The following is a 15,098-nucleotide window of genomic DNA, read 5'->3' on the forward strand; positions in this document are numbered from 1 at the left end:
AGAAAATTAGTAATTTGTATAGTCATGAATGCTATAGATACTGCTTATATCATACAGGATATTTAGAAGATTTCAATTTTAGATTTTTGTTGCATTGAGATGTGAGCTGTAACTGAAACTTTCCCCATGAATGCCACATTTAGAGAGTTCCTCTTATGTATAAAAAGCCTTCTCTGAGCTTTTCATATTTATGCTGTTTATCTCACATGTATTTATGATGAACACTGAGGTACATCTTTTGATTCAACTCTTTGCCCTCATCATCAGGGTTGTAGGATTTCTCACTTGTGTGCATTCTCTAATGTCTATTATAATGAAAGAAATGATCCAGGGGCAGCGAGGTTGCACAGTGGATAGAGCACTGGCCCTGGATTCAGGACCTGAGTTCAAATCCAGCCTCAGACACATAACACTAGCCGTGTGACCCTGGGCAAGTCACTTAACCCCATTGCTTAGCCAAAAAAAGAAAAAAAGAAAGAAAGAAAGAAAGAAAGAAGGAAAGAAGGAAAGAAAGAAAGAAGGAAAGAAGGAAAGAAGGAAAGAAGGAAAGAAAGAAAGAAAGAAGGAAAGAAGGAAAGAAAGAAAGAAGGAAAGAAGGAAAGAAGGAAAGAAAGGAAGAAAGGAAGAAAGAAGGAAGGAAGGAAGGAAGAAGGAAGGAAGGAAGGAAGGAAGGAAGGAAGGAAAGAAGGAAGGAAGGAAGGAAGGAAGGAAAGAAGGAAGGAAGGAAGGAAGGAAGGAAGGAAGGAAAGAAAGAAAGAAAGAAAGAAAGAAAGAAAGAAAGAAAGAAAGAAAGAAAGAAAAAGAAAGGAAGGAAGGAAGGAAGGAAGGAAGGAAGGAAGGAAGGAAGGAAGGAAGGAAGGAAGGAAGGATCCAGTAAGAGCTCAGCACATGTTATGGAGGGTTTCTCACCTAGTGTGTTCCATAGCATAGTGTGTTCCATAAGTAGTCATTACCATACCATACACGTAGATTCTCTGATGTTTTGTAAATTGGATTGTTAATTTAATCTTTCACATCAAAGTCTTTTGTAGTCCATCTGTGTGAACACTGTTGAACATGTGACTTGATTGAAAGGTGACTTGATTCTTTAATGGAAACTTTCTTATAGTCACTTCATCCATAAGGGAGCTATCCATAAGATCTTTCATTTTGGAAGATTTTCATTATCATCCTTCTACCAAGTTTTGCTTGTTTTTTTATTGTAATTTTTTTCTGTAAACTACTTAATCTTCAACGAGTATAGATTTTCTGTTCAAACTACTTTGAGGCATTTGGAGGGCAGCTAGGTGGAGCAGTGGATAAAGCTCCATCCTTGGAATCAAGAGGACCCGAGTTCAAATCCAACCTCAGACACTTGACACTTAACTTGACTTACTTGACCCTGGACAAGTCACTTAACCCCGATTGCCTCAGCAAAAAAAACCAAAAGACATTTGGAACCTCTGGAAAGTTGCCATAACTGTAGTCTAATAAAGATTGTGAAAACATTCAAGATGGTATGATTGATTGCAATTGAGATAACTTTGTATTTTCCTTAGATAACATTTTGAAAAGAACTTAGCATATTGCCCTTAGCTAAGTTATTATTATTTTAGCTGACTATATCTGGGAAAAGTTTCCTGGAGGCCTTTACAAAAGAAAGAAGAAATGAAGTGGAGACTTCAGTTTGTGTCTTCAGGTTGAAGTAATATTATTCAAAGGATGTACATTTTGCTTAAAAATCTTCTGAAATTTAAAAATCTGAGGAAAATAAATCATAATTCTTTGATCTTGTCAGTGGTTATACACTGAGATTTTTTAAAATAGTGAATTTTAAAAATGTATTCAAGTTTCCCAAGGTGATTTTATACTCTCAGTGTATAACATAATACTCAAGTAGTTCTGGGATCTCAATTTGGATGTCCCTCAAACAGTGCAAATCACAAACTCATCCATACCAACCTACCCATCCTTTATGATGTTTATCCATGACCTCAAATTAAGTTCATCCATTTAATATTTTCCTTATAGATGGTTAGGTCAAAAACTTTTTGAGTGATTACAGAACTCTTCCAGGAGGCTCTGCAGGGTTCCAGGACTTGATGTACCCAATACAATGTCATCTGCAAACAGAAGCATTTTTAGGACTTTAGCATCTATAAGCAAATGGGATCGGCAGATTTTTTTTTAATACATAAGAGGATTCTTTAAGATATTTTTCCCTTTGTCCATGTTTAGACAGATGTGAATTTGCTACAAGATTGTAATAGGAATGTTAAATATGATCAATATGTTTCAAGTTTTAAGAACATTTTCCTTTGCTTGCAGCCATTCCTGCATATATAATGAACACTTTGGAGAAGAAAGCATTTTTAAAGGTAAGTCTGTTTATGGCATCTTTTCAGTTGTTTTTTATATGTCAAATTTCCCAGGCTACCTCCAGCATTTCCCATTTCAGTTAATCCCCTGTTCACATGCAAACTGATGAAAGAATAAAAAGTGTTTGAATAAAATGTTTCTGTTCAAATAAAAATATATTCTGTATTTCCAGACGCATTTTCTTCAAAAATTTGAAAAGCTTACGGTGATGTAATAAGCCCACTACTTCTGTTGAGTTATTAGACCACACTGAACATTCATCTTGAGCTTTAATTGGATGTTGATGTAAAAGTGAAAGGGAGGGGTGGGATTTGGATTAGTAAACTTAAAAGTTACCCTACAGAACATTCTGAATGAGCACTACCTTTCCTCCTTAAATACGGTATTAATGCCTCAATAGCTTTTCTGATGGCCCCATCAAAAATTTGGTACACCATTTTGATCACCATGACCCCAATACTATAAGTTATAATGTGAATCATTTGATTTATTTTTTATTTGAAAACTGGTGTCTAAGTTTTATTCTTTGATAGAATAGGATCCAGCTCAAGAAAAGAGAGGAATTTATGATGATTCAGAATAAATTATTCAGTTTTGAAGGTGGTGTTATAATACAAGAACAACACTTTCAGAGAAAAAGAAATATTTCCACTTATCATGGCAGCCCTGTACCCTTGGAGTGGCATTTGTAAAAATTGTTTTTAACAAATTCAGTTCAGTTAGCACGCATTTGTTAAGAACTTACTATCTGCTAGGTGTAGAGGAAAGAAATTCAAAAGATGATACAATCCCTACTTTCAATGAGTTTACATTCTAGAAGAGGCAGTGTGTGTATGTATGTGTGTGTGTGTGTGTGTGTGTGTGTGTGTGTGTGTGATAAATATAAGGAGAATAAATGTAAATAAATACAAAGTAGTTAAACAGAAGGTAGTTTAGGAGGGAGGCATTTGAGGGATTGGGAAAAGCTTCATGTTTTATGCACATTAGTGTGGTATTTTAATCACTATGTAAATGCATTGATTAAGGTCATTTTATAATGGTAAGTTAAGACACTTAAAGAAGTGTATTAACTTTTCAAGTCTCTAAAGTATCATTTGATGCACAATAAGATTGATTGGGAATGTCTAGAATGTCAACACTACATTTCATCAAACATTATCATAACTTCTTTTATGGCAGGATGCTATGCAAGGTGCTATAGGAGATAGAAAATAAGAACTACATGATCCCTGTCTCTGGCACCTCATTATCTAGTCTGCAAGGTAGAGTTCATCCAATGTAATCAATAAATATGGTGACAGAATAGAAAAGTTTTTGTCACAGTTAAGTCTATTTTCATCAGATAAATTTAGGCTTTGGGAAGAGAATATAAATTTTAGTGTCCATGTGGGTGTATACATGTATGCGTATATATACATATATATGTTCACACATATATAAGCATGTGTGTATATGTATAATTCGTGTACGTACACATATACACACTGAACTGGGCTGCCATTTACAAGTAGTTAGTTATTAGACTTCTCGTTCTTATATTTCTTGAGATAAAATGTCATGCACAACTTTGGAAGCATCAGAGAGGTCTCAAACATGCATAAGAGTTACGCACTCCCTTCCCTTCACAAAAATAAAAAAAGTTGTAAAACAGATGTTTTAGAGTAAGGCCTGAGTTGATAATGTATGCATGGGAATAGTATTACATCAGTTCAACTTTTTTTGAAAGAAGGAAAGAAGATTGAATTTGGCAACCAACCACCTAGTGTTTAACCTACAGTATAACCAATGAGTGGCTATTATGAATTTTGCAGATGAATTTGAAAGTGATTTCTTCAAGGCCATATAATGTTCAGTGGCACCATCATGGTCGTTTTTGCTCTCCTGCTCCTTTCTCTCTGCCTCTCAAACTGTGAGTTCAGGTGAACAAAGCTATTGTTGGCTGTGTTTCCCATAATTTAGCTATAAAATGAATTAGCAGTGAGCTTTGATTTAACCAGTGCCTTCTTCATGTCTTTTCATGACTTTCAAAAGTCTGTTATTTCACAGAGTTTGGCTCCAATGCAGTGACAATCTACTTTATTAACAGACATGCTCCCATTAACATTATATGAATGATTTTACAAAGAAATGTGCATTTCTCTTTTAAAGCCCTTTTTAAAATGGGAAAATTTGTTTTTTGACTAATTGAAGATGGGGGAGTGGGAGGGCAGCTGGTACAATGCAAGTATTACTTTATCATTCTCATGATTTTGAGTTTTGTTCTTTGTGAATTTCAGTACTAGTGGGATGACTATACTTTTATCACAATATTACTACTGCAAAGGATCTAAAAGTTTCTCTAGTCCAAATTTCTCATTCTGCAGGTGTAAAAACAGGCCCAGAGAGAATAATGAACTTGCCCGAGGCCACATTAAGTCCTGAGAGGCAGAACTAGGACTTGATGCCGTATTCTGACTCTGGCAGGCTGTCTTTATATATAGATAGGACATAACTGCATCCATTGGATAATTCCTTCCATTGGATAATTCCTTCCATTGGCAAGTGGAAGCTACTTTATTTCTCTGTATGAAGAGACAGGCCAGTGATGCAAATATGAGGATGGTAGAGTAGAAGAAGGCTGGCTTTGGAGTGAGAGGACCTCAAATACCACCTCCAGTACTTGCTACCTCTGTAATCTTGGACAAGTCACAACCTCTCAGACCTCTCAGTTTCTTCATCTGTAAAATGGGGTTAGAGTAGACAGCTGTCGAGGTGTCTTTTAACTCTAGGTCTCTGATCTTATGAATCCCTCTCAGCCCTTTTATATTAAGCTTCCTAAAGGGCTGTCATGGAATAAAATGAAGAGGTTTGCCTGTTATCTGCAAAGCACATCATACATGCTTGAATCATAGGGTCACAGGGCTAGAGACCTTAAATATCCAGTCCAGCTCCCTCATTTGCCAGGTGAAGAAGCTGTCAAATATGGATTGCATCTGGCCCCTTCTCTCTATTCTGATGGCCATCACCTCAGTGCAGATCTTCATCACATAATGCGTACATTCATACTTTATCCTCAGTTTTTCAGCAAAGTTAAACTAATTCCTTGCTTGTTAGCATATCAATTCATAATTAGTTTGGGCAGGTAGTTACAAACCACTCTCATACCTCAGGCTTCTTTGCTTGCAGGGAAATCCTTTGTCCTACCTCATACATCAAGGAGTTATTGGAATAGGAATTCTCCAGCGCAGTGTGAGAAAAAGGGAAGCAATAGTGGGATATAGTGAAAAGAGCCCTGGACTCCAAGTCAGAAGATCTAGATTACAAGCCTGGCTCTGCTATTTGTTACCTGTGGGACCATGGCCAAGTAATGTCTTTTCTGTGAGCCTCAGTTTCCTGTTGTGTTGTGATTGGAAGAAAAGAAAGAATGGAACCAGTGGCAGGGCTAGAATTAGAGATGGTAGTCTCCATGACTTTATGGTGGTGTTTACATTATGCCTTAATAGAAGGTTTTACTTTACAGAAGCTATTGATTGATTCTTTATGGTGTGCTCTCCTGTCCCTCCTCTCTTTTCTCCATTGCTACGTTTTGGTGGTAGGTTCAGTCTGGTTAACTTTGTCAATGTAGAGAAGTCCTCCAAATGTGATAAGTTACTAGGAAAGATCTTAAAATCTAGTCAATGAAAAGTTCATATTGGCCTCAGTTGCCACATTGGGCTCATAATAATTCATTTTAATACCATTGTAGCTGTTGGCCATTGCAGTCATTGAAGAGAATTCCTAGAGGTGGGAGTCATGTTCTTTTGGGTTGCTTTCTTAATTGAATCTTTTGAGGATCTAAGGTTTTGTTCTCCCTTCATAACTGCAGATCACAAAACCTAGAACACATAAATCTTGAGTTTTTAAGGCCAAAAAAGGAATCATCTTGTGGCTATCTTTGGAGAACCTTTCCACACTTGGCCTCTTTCTCACTAGGGAAGAAGAGTATGTGGTACAGTATAAAACTTGCTGGTTCTGGAGTCAGAAGACCTGGGTTCAATTGTGACTTTTGTGGTGTGGCCCTGGACATGTATTTTAACTTTCTGGTTGTTAGTTTCCTTATTTGCAAAAGGAGAGGGTAGGACTACATGAGTTCCTCAGGTCTTCTTAGACTCATATTTTGGTATTATGATAAGCACATAATCTGTTGCCAAGCCTAGTCAAAAGTTTTAGCTGTCTAGCTTGATAAGTCTTGCCCTAGTTGTACGTTTGTTGGCATAACCTCTCAGCACCAAGTGTCTTCTCCATCCCATGGAAAAAGGGAGTAATTTAATTGAGGATTCCTTTTTTTTCCCATTGCATTTTAAACCATGGAGAGATTATTAATGAGTGGATGGTAAACTTCCTCATTCCATAATTTTCTGATGCATTGCTTCTTTCTACATGATGCAGTTCAGCATGACTAATCTTAGTCTAGGATTCAGTCATAGATTTTCAAAGCTGGATTGATCCTTAGATCTTAAATCTAGTCCCCTCAATGGACAAATAAAGAGGAAACTAAGTCTTAGAGAAGACAAATGACTTATCCAAAATCATACAGTGAGGTAATGGGAAGCCTTCTGTTACAACTCAGGTCTCCTTTGATTTTGCTGTCATACCCATGATGGCATAGTGTTTCTAAATGCCAGGGAACATTGGTAGCATTTTTTGTGTCCTACGGTTTTATACTTCCAACAGGGGGTCAGGTCCTCAATCTGACTCACGTATCTCTATTTTCTTATCTTTTCCAAAAGAATTAATTGGAGAAAACATCAAGAGTGGGAAAGTGGCACAAAATTTGATGTGTTTATCAGTGTTTTTTTCATTAAGAATGGTTTCCATGGGAGGCAGCTAGGTGGCACAGTGGATGGAGCACTGGTCCTGGAGTCAGGAGGACCTGACACATAACACTTACTAGCTGTGTGACCCTGGGCAAGCCACTTAACCCCATTGCCTAGCTTAAAAAAACTGGTTTCTATAATCTTTCTGATGAGCTGTCATTAGTAATTAAATTATTGGCATCTCAAATAATGATTCACTCCAAATTTTAAATTAAAAAATTGTTCTTTCATAAAGGTATCCTATCTACTCATTGTATGATTATCTCAGTTGGTTAGTACGTTATACAAAATATACCAAGTCGCAGGTTTGACCTCTGTATAAAATATGTAGAAGAAATCTCATATTCCATGGATTTAGACTGAATCCCCTACTTCCCAACAGACTAATGGAGGGAATATGATGTTGGGCCACGCTAGAAATTAATCTCATTGCTTTGTAATTATACTATGTAGATTTAGAGCTATGAGGGACTTTTAGAGGCCATTTTTCTCATTCAACCTTATCATTTTACCGATCAGGAAACTGAAGCATAGAGAAGCTAAGTAACTTGCCCAAGGTCATATAGCGAAAGAGCTAAGATTTGAATCCAGGGTCTCTTGATTGTAAAACCAGGAGATTTTTCCACTGTTCCAGGGGTTTTCTCACAAAATGCCCAAAGCTTATTTTTATTGCTACTGCTACCTAGTGGTGAGTCCAATCTTTCATCTTTGTATATGGAAGACTGCACATTTAATTTAAATTCAAGTTTGGTGGAGTTTTAGATTGTCAGAGTTGGAAGGGCTCCTTAAAATGTAGAATGTTAAATAAACCTGGAAAGGCCCTTAGAGATCATCCAGTTCAACTGCTCGTTTTACACAAGAGGAAAATTAGGACAGATGAATAAATTATGTCCTAATCAGCACTTCAAAACTAGCTTTTGACAGCTTCAGGATTAGAACCTGGACCTGAATCCAGAGACAGTGTCATTTTCACTGTACCATAATTCTTCTTAAAATGCCTTGAAATTACTGTGACCTACAAAATTTACAGTTTCTACTGCTTATGTTGGTAATATTTATCGTATTTCTCATAAGTTATTCCTTACATATTTAAGAAAAATGGAAAGGTTATTGAAAAGAATTTTAATTCTTCAAAAGATTTAGACCACTGAGTATTTACCAACATTAACTTTTAAATCACTTCTGTTTTGTTTTTTGAATGGGATAGTGGGTAAAAAACTTCATGGAGGAAGATAAGAATGCAGAGAGATGAGGTTGAGAAGGAAAAATATATAACTTCTGTAATTCCTGAAGGTGAGAGATGAGAATAACTGAAGTCTAGATGGGCTGAAAAGATAAATTGGAGTCAATTTGTATTGTACCTTAGATGTCAAATTGAGGAATTTATATATCATCCTAGAGGCAATAAATACCCAGTGAAGGATTTTGGTCACAAGAATGTCGTTGTCAAACCTGTGCCTTAAAATATTACCAGTGCTGTGTGGGTGATTAATTGAAGAAGGGAGAGCTTTGAAACGGGGATACCAGATAGGAATCTAATACAGTATCTAGGCAAGAGGTGAAAAGAATCTGAACTGGGGTGGTAAGCATTGAGTAGAAAGAAGGGGCCAAATGTATGTTGAGTGTCCTTAACTTTCTCCAACACACACAGCAACTACAGTTACTGTTTTTTCAGAATTCTCTGAGATCAGTCCTGTCAACTTTTGTACATTGAGACATTCATTTGTCAAATTGTACAAAACTTAAGGTAGTATGTTATTGTCTTCTGACCAAGTCACTACCTTGGCTTGGGAAAGTACCTAATCATTGGGGTCAACTCATCTTGGGAATTAAATGTCATCATCCTACCTCATGTGTTTGCAAATTCTGTCCTCTTTATTAAGCGTTTTTGAGAGTCCTCAATCCTGCAAGCTCATACAGGGAATAATAGGGTGCGCATAATATGTCTGGGAAATTTGGGAATAATAATAGCAACTTACATTCCTATAATATGAAGGTTTGAAAGCACTTTACTCATAATAATGAGATAGCTAATTACAAATATTATTACCCCCATTTTAAAGTTGAGAAATCTGAGAGTCAGGGAGGTTAAATGACTTGACTGATCATGCAACCAGTCAGTTTGGGAGAGAGAATTTGAACCCAAGTATCCTGACTAAAGTCTAGTACTCTTTTGGGTTTATTATCACTAAGCAAGAAAATGTATCATTGGCAGTGGCTAACTAAGATCTAATTAGTTCCCCAACTCTCCATCATTTTTGGAAAAACCTGCCTCAATTTTTAGTTCCAATTTATAGTGTACTCAGTTAACAATTTATCTGGTGCCTACTACCCATTTAGGCTTTACATAGGACCAGGCACTATACTAGGCACTGGAGTGTATTACTCATAGTAATAATTAATCACTTTTTTCATTTTTACCCCTTTCTAGTAACTTTGCTAATTCACACAAATATTCTTTTGTAAAATCTTTTGTCTTTGTCTTCTCTTCTCTCCAAACTTAGGCCTGAATCTCAAAACATGTCTCTTGCGTAGATTCTAACTTAACTGTTTTCATTAAAACAAGTTGATTGCTTTATTCTAGCCATTTCTGTGTTCCACAAGTGTTCATCATTGAGGGATGGATTCATGCTTTTGTGGTTATGGTAACAGTAATTCTTAAGTACATTAATTAGGTCTATTTTTATTACCTCCTTTATTAACCTAAACCAGCAGCATTTTGTTTCCTTAACCAAAGACCAGCAAACTTACTCCACTTAACTGTATTCTCATTAACAAAACAAATAACAACAAAAAGATGTTATGGACATTACTTATACTTGTGGCATCAACTGTAATGAAATTAACCAAAGTTAATTTGTGATTGAATTGCAGTACAGATTTCATATATTCAAGTATTAATTAAGGTCACTGATTACTTACCCATCTGTAGATTTTAGATGGGGATAGAAAGCCTGAGTTGGCAGCTTGTCAGTATTATACAAAAATTGTATAGTGGCTGCCCCAAATCAGGTCTTTCATCAGCATAAGAAATTGTCCACAAATATCTGGTGCAAAAGAATTTTGATTGTTAATTTACTTCTATTACAGAGGTTCCCCTGGATGAGTGCCCCAATTCAAGTTGGATTAGTTGGCTTCTGGTGAGTAATACTCTGATTCCTGATTCTGTTGCTTTTAAGGGATAAAGTATGTTAGAGGTTACAAAGGGAGTATGGGGGGGGAAGAGAGAATGTGAAACCAAGCTGGATGGCCAGTAGTGGAATAAAGACTATGCAGGAGAAGCTTAGCTTAACTTGGCCTGTGTTTTCATTAGATCATTTTGTGCAGTATTTTATTTTAAACAAGTTAGTTGGAGAAAATACAAAGTAGCGGAGAGATAGCTATTTAATTGTAGCTTATCTGGTTTTTTTCCTAATGAAGATTGCCTATCATTACTATCTGAATAATAAACTCTCTGTCTGTTCTTTTACAGTTTGGTGTTTGCTACGCCTTTGTGCTGTGCGCTGTTTCCTCAGAAAAGGTAACATGTTATTTGGAGAAATTTCAATTTAGGAAGGCTGCAGTCTTAATTTGGATTGGGTCCAGGCTTCTTCTGATGGCAAAGGAAAGAGATGCTGGGTTTTGAAGGAATTGTGAAAGAATTCACCAGTGTTAATAAGGCATGCATTAACTCAAGTACAGATTTGCTTTTGAGATTGAAATAAGGGGCAGCTAAGTGGCACAGTGGATGGCGTTCCAGCCTTGGAGTCAGGAGGACCTGAGTTCGAATCCGACCTCAGACACTCGACACTTACTAAATGTATGACCCTGAGGAAGTCACTCGACCCCTGATTGCCTCACTAAAAAAGGCAAAAAAAAAAGATTTAAATACAATCAAATCAAACTCAGTATATACCTTAGCTCATTAGAGCTAATAAAGAAAGTGCTGCATCCTCATAACTTTACTGAGAGATTGTTTTTGATGTCTTCATTTGATTAAAAGGCAACCCTGGCTTCTCAGAGGAAGGCTGTATTACAGTCCTGCTAATTTAGAAAGCCTTTGGATATGGCTCTGGTGACAGATTGTGGGCCAGACTAATTGCACAAAGACTCATTAGCCAGAGAGCCAGAGTGTTTCTGTTTTTTTTGTTTTTTACCACAGTAGCAGATGAAGACCGTCCACTGGAACTGTAGAAAGAGTCTTGACATTGTTGGAATCATGGATCTTTGAAATAATTTTATGAAGGAAGACACTGGTCTTTCAGTCGGGAGATCTGAGTTTAGGCTCCCAAATGAAGTATTTACCAACTGTGTAGCTGGACAAATCTCATGTTTCTGGAGTACTTCGCTATCTACAAAACACTTTCTCCATAACCAAGTTGTGAGGGCAGCAGCCTGCATATGACAATCCTCATTTTACAGTTGAAGAAACTGAATTTCACAGAAGTGTATTTTGTCTTTGCTTTTTTTTTTTTAGGCAATTGGGGTTAAGTGACTTGCCCAGGGTCACACAGCTAGTAAGTGTCAAGTGTTTGGTCTGAGGCCAGATTTGAACTCAGGTCCTCCTGACTTCAAGGCTGGAGCTTTATCCGCTGTGCCACCTAGCTGCTCCCTTTGCTTTTTATAATCACTGTTTTACCCTCAGTAGACCAAAACTGAATTGTTACAACATGTCTTGCATTTACAATTTATATTTTGGAGAGTACATGAAATCTTTTCTAGTCCTTTTTCTTAAGTATGTAGACTAGCGTTTTAGACATTACAAGAAGCTATGTTTTGTTTTATTTTTCTGTAGTAACAAAATACTTTGTTTCTGACCTAGTTATGATAAAAAAAAAACATGTAAATACTTAACTGTGTACAGAGTATTGTGTCAGGTGCTTAAGAAAATAAACCGTTTAGATGAGACATGGACCCTAATTTCTTGTAGCTTTCAGTCTAAAAGGGGGATAAGACAGGTGGAATTATAATATATAGTACTTCATAGATGCAATAGAAAGAAAACAATATCATATGTGCTTTGAGGGAGGAGAGGATTGCCCCACAAAATTAGAGAAAACCTCATAGAGAAGGTGGCATTTGAGTTGGGCTTTAAGGGAGAGTTGGAAATCAACTGAGAAAGGGGAAGGAGGATTTTTTTTAACCAAAAATCAAATAATATTCAACCTATATCAATTCATTTCTGACTCCCTGATCTGTGTGGATGCTTCATTTCACTTCTTGAATTCTGGCCAAGTCATAACATTACCATTTCTTTCACATTCAGTTCGATGTCTGTTACGCGCTTGGAGCCAGAATTGAAAGCCAAGATTCAAGAGACCAGTCCTGAAATAGAACGTGTGTACTTTAATAAGGGATTATAAATTGGGAGAAGACTTGAACACTTCAAGGATAATCATGCAAACCCAAATACATTATGCCAGTGTTGGTAAAAAGAACTCTTTCACTTGTGTTCTTATAACTAGTTAATTATTCCATAGTGTCCAAATTTACCTTATTGACTAAATCTGTTACTTAAAATTATACCTTAATTCAAAGGACTTTGTTATCCTTGTGAGCAAACCCATCCTGTCACTTTTAGGGTTGCTGTTTTGGAAGAAACTTCTAACAGCCCACATCCAGCACAAAACCGGGCACACAGGCACTTGAGAAATATTTTTTGATCAATCGATTAAAAAAATGTTTACACTAAATATCAAGCATTGGAAGGTGATTGAAAAAAAAAATAAATCCAGCTTTTATCCCCCCTCAAGAAGGACCTCCACACACAGAAGCGATTCAGAGCAGGCCAGAGATTAAGAGGATAGAATGTTGAAATCATCTCTCTTGACGTGCAGCCTGCTGCTGCCTCTTATATGCAGCACAGACCCAGATTTCTCCTTTTTTCTTTAGGCTCAAATCAAAAGATAGTTTGTTGCAGGCCTTTTTGTTTAATAAAATAAAGGCTAACCTTACAAGCTCTCTACTCTTGGTAATTTTTTCATTTGACAATATGGATAATAATTTTTTTTTGGTATATCCTTTTGTTTTTAAATTCCTAAGGAGGCAGCCACCTTCCTTTGGAGTAATTACTGTTATTTACACTATTACTAATTACTTAAATAACATTATTTAAAATCATTTAAAGCTGTCATACTTACAGTTTATCAATACTGTATTTTAAAAGTATATGAAAAACGGATATTTAATCAAGATTTTCTGATTTTCTAAAATTAGTATTTCAGCAAGCATTTGCTTATGTGTCCAGTTCCTTGTGTTGGCGTTGGCTTCTTACTTCAAGCTTTTCTTGGCTTTGAGAAAGACCGAGAAAACCTTGTATTTTATTAATCAGTTAGTGACCTTACAAACTGTACTTGAATGTTCTCTATTACATTCCATCTTCTGTTTGAATATAGTCAGTATGCACACCCCTCTGTTTATGTCATCTGTAACAACTGGCAATGTAATAAATTTGGTATAAGATTAGACATTAAACTTCAAATTTGTAGGTGTTCAAAGTAATATACAAGATGATTGAGTGTATCGCTGAAAGTAGATTCTTGTTATGCAGGGGCTAAAGGTAGCTAATGTGTGGACATTTAGAAAACAGTAGAATACTGAGATATTTTTACTGCATGATCAGAGTAAATTTTCTCACAAACAAGATTTTTTTTCTTGTTTGCGTGTTTTTCATCTGAAAGGATTAACAGATCTGAAGCTTTAGTCTCCAAGAATGATCCTTACCTGTATCTCTTCCATCATTCTTTCACCTCACATTTTTGTCTTAAAACTGTCTAGATGGAGAAAAATGGCTTCCCCAGGGTATTCTGACATTGCGTATATTTTATTGCAATAAACATGTCTAGAAAAATCTGACATTCCACATAGACCTTTGTAGTTTGCTTGATGGCTCTTGGATTAATTACATGCATAAGCTCAAATATGGATGCAAAGAAACCTCACATAACATATTCATGATGATGGACTTCTGTTTAAGTGAACTGATTTTCATATATTCTATTTGCCTCACTTGACCTTGAAAGCCTCCCTGGCAATTCATTTGTATCATTATTTCACCACACTAATAGCTGATTCGTATTACGTGTGTGTCTTTCACTAGTAAAAGACTGATTGAAGACTGATAAGTTATACATGCTAAGGAAATGTGACCAAAGCACAGACGTAAAGATGACAAATATCATGAATATATTTTTTTTAGGTTTGTTTATTGAAACTTCAGGCTATTAATGCTTTTCTGCAGATCATTTATCTGTAGGTTTTATGGTATTAATAAGAAGAACAAATGAGCAAAGCTCAGGCAATTTATGCTGGTCTTATAGAAAAAATGTTTTTTAAAAAAATTTAAATAAAGTGCAATAAGATCCTAAAGCTGGTAAAGATGAATAGTTATTAATATTTCTATTAATGCTCTAAAAGAGGAATATAATTTTAAGTGATGGCAGTGACTGATATTATTAATTTCAGTATTAGCACAATGTCTTGCCAGTGTTGATGGAGTCAATGTACTATTTAAATTCAACTGGATGAAATATTAAATAAACTCAAATTGAAATGAAATTGTCTTCTTTTTAACTGTGTAGTCCAGATAAATGTAATTTTAAATTTTAGTTAATGGTTGCATGCATTTCAAGCACAGTATTCTGAATCACTGTCAGTAACTTAAAATTCCTGATGAGAAACCTAGTCTTTGTGTTGTACGTTCTTTGAAGAATATGTTTCTGCTTTTGGTAATAATTCTCCCCATTTCTTAATGAAATTCTCTTAGGCCAAAAGAGTGTGAAAAGAACTAGTTTTTTTTTTAAATATTTGTTCTCCAGCAAAGCCAGTATTCTACCTGTCCTAGTTAACAGAACAAATCCAACTTAACAAGTCTGAAGAAATCGCAAACGAAGAACTGTTCCATTAAATTTTCACTTGGTCCGACCG

The 15,098-nt window shown here is 36.0% G+C and overlaps 1 protein-coding gene across 5 annotated transcripts in view; it reads left to right on the forward strand.

Annotated features, from left to right (window-relative positions):
* SFXN1 (sideroflexin 1) overlaps positions 1 to 14,729 on the forward strand; it is a 37,216-nt gene extending 22,487 nt beyond the window's left edge. For all 5 annotated transcript variants that reach the window (XM_020969121.2, XM_020969123.2, XM_020969120.2 and 2 more), the window contains 4 exons: positions 2,308 to 2,357; positions 10,284 to 10,333; positions 10,666 to 10,713; positions 12,439 to 14,729. In XM_020969121.2, the coding sequence (XP_020824780.1) occupies positions 2,308 to 2,357; positions 10,284 to 10,333; positions 10,666 to 10,713; positions 12,439 to 12,535 (245 nt within the window). In that variant the 3' untranslated portion in view covers positions 12,536 to 14,729. The remainder of the gene's footprint in view (positions 1 to 2,307; positions 2,358 to 10,283; positions 10,334 to 10,665; positions 10,714 to 12,438) is intronic.
* Positions 14,730 to 15,098: the final 369 nt, after the last annotated feature.

The sequence above is a fragment of the Phascolarctos cinereus genome, unplaced genomic scaffold (assembly GCF_003287225.1).
Source record: "Phascolarctos cinereus isolate Bilbo 61053 unplaced genomic scaffold, phaCin_HiC Scaffold_2;HRSCAF=192, whole genome shotgun sequence".
Taxonomy (NCBI): Eukaryota; Metazoa; Chordata; class Mammalia; order Diprotodontia; family Phascolarctidae; genus Phascolarctos; species Phascolarctos cinereus.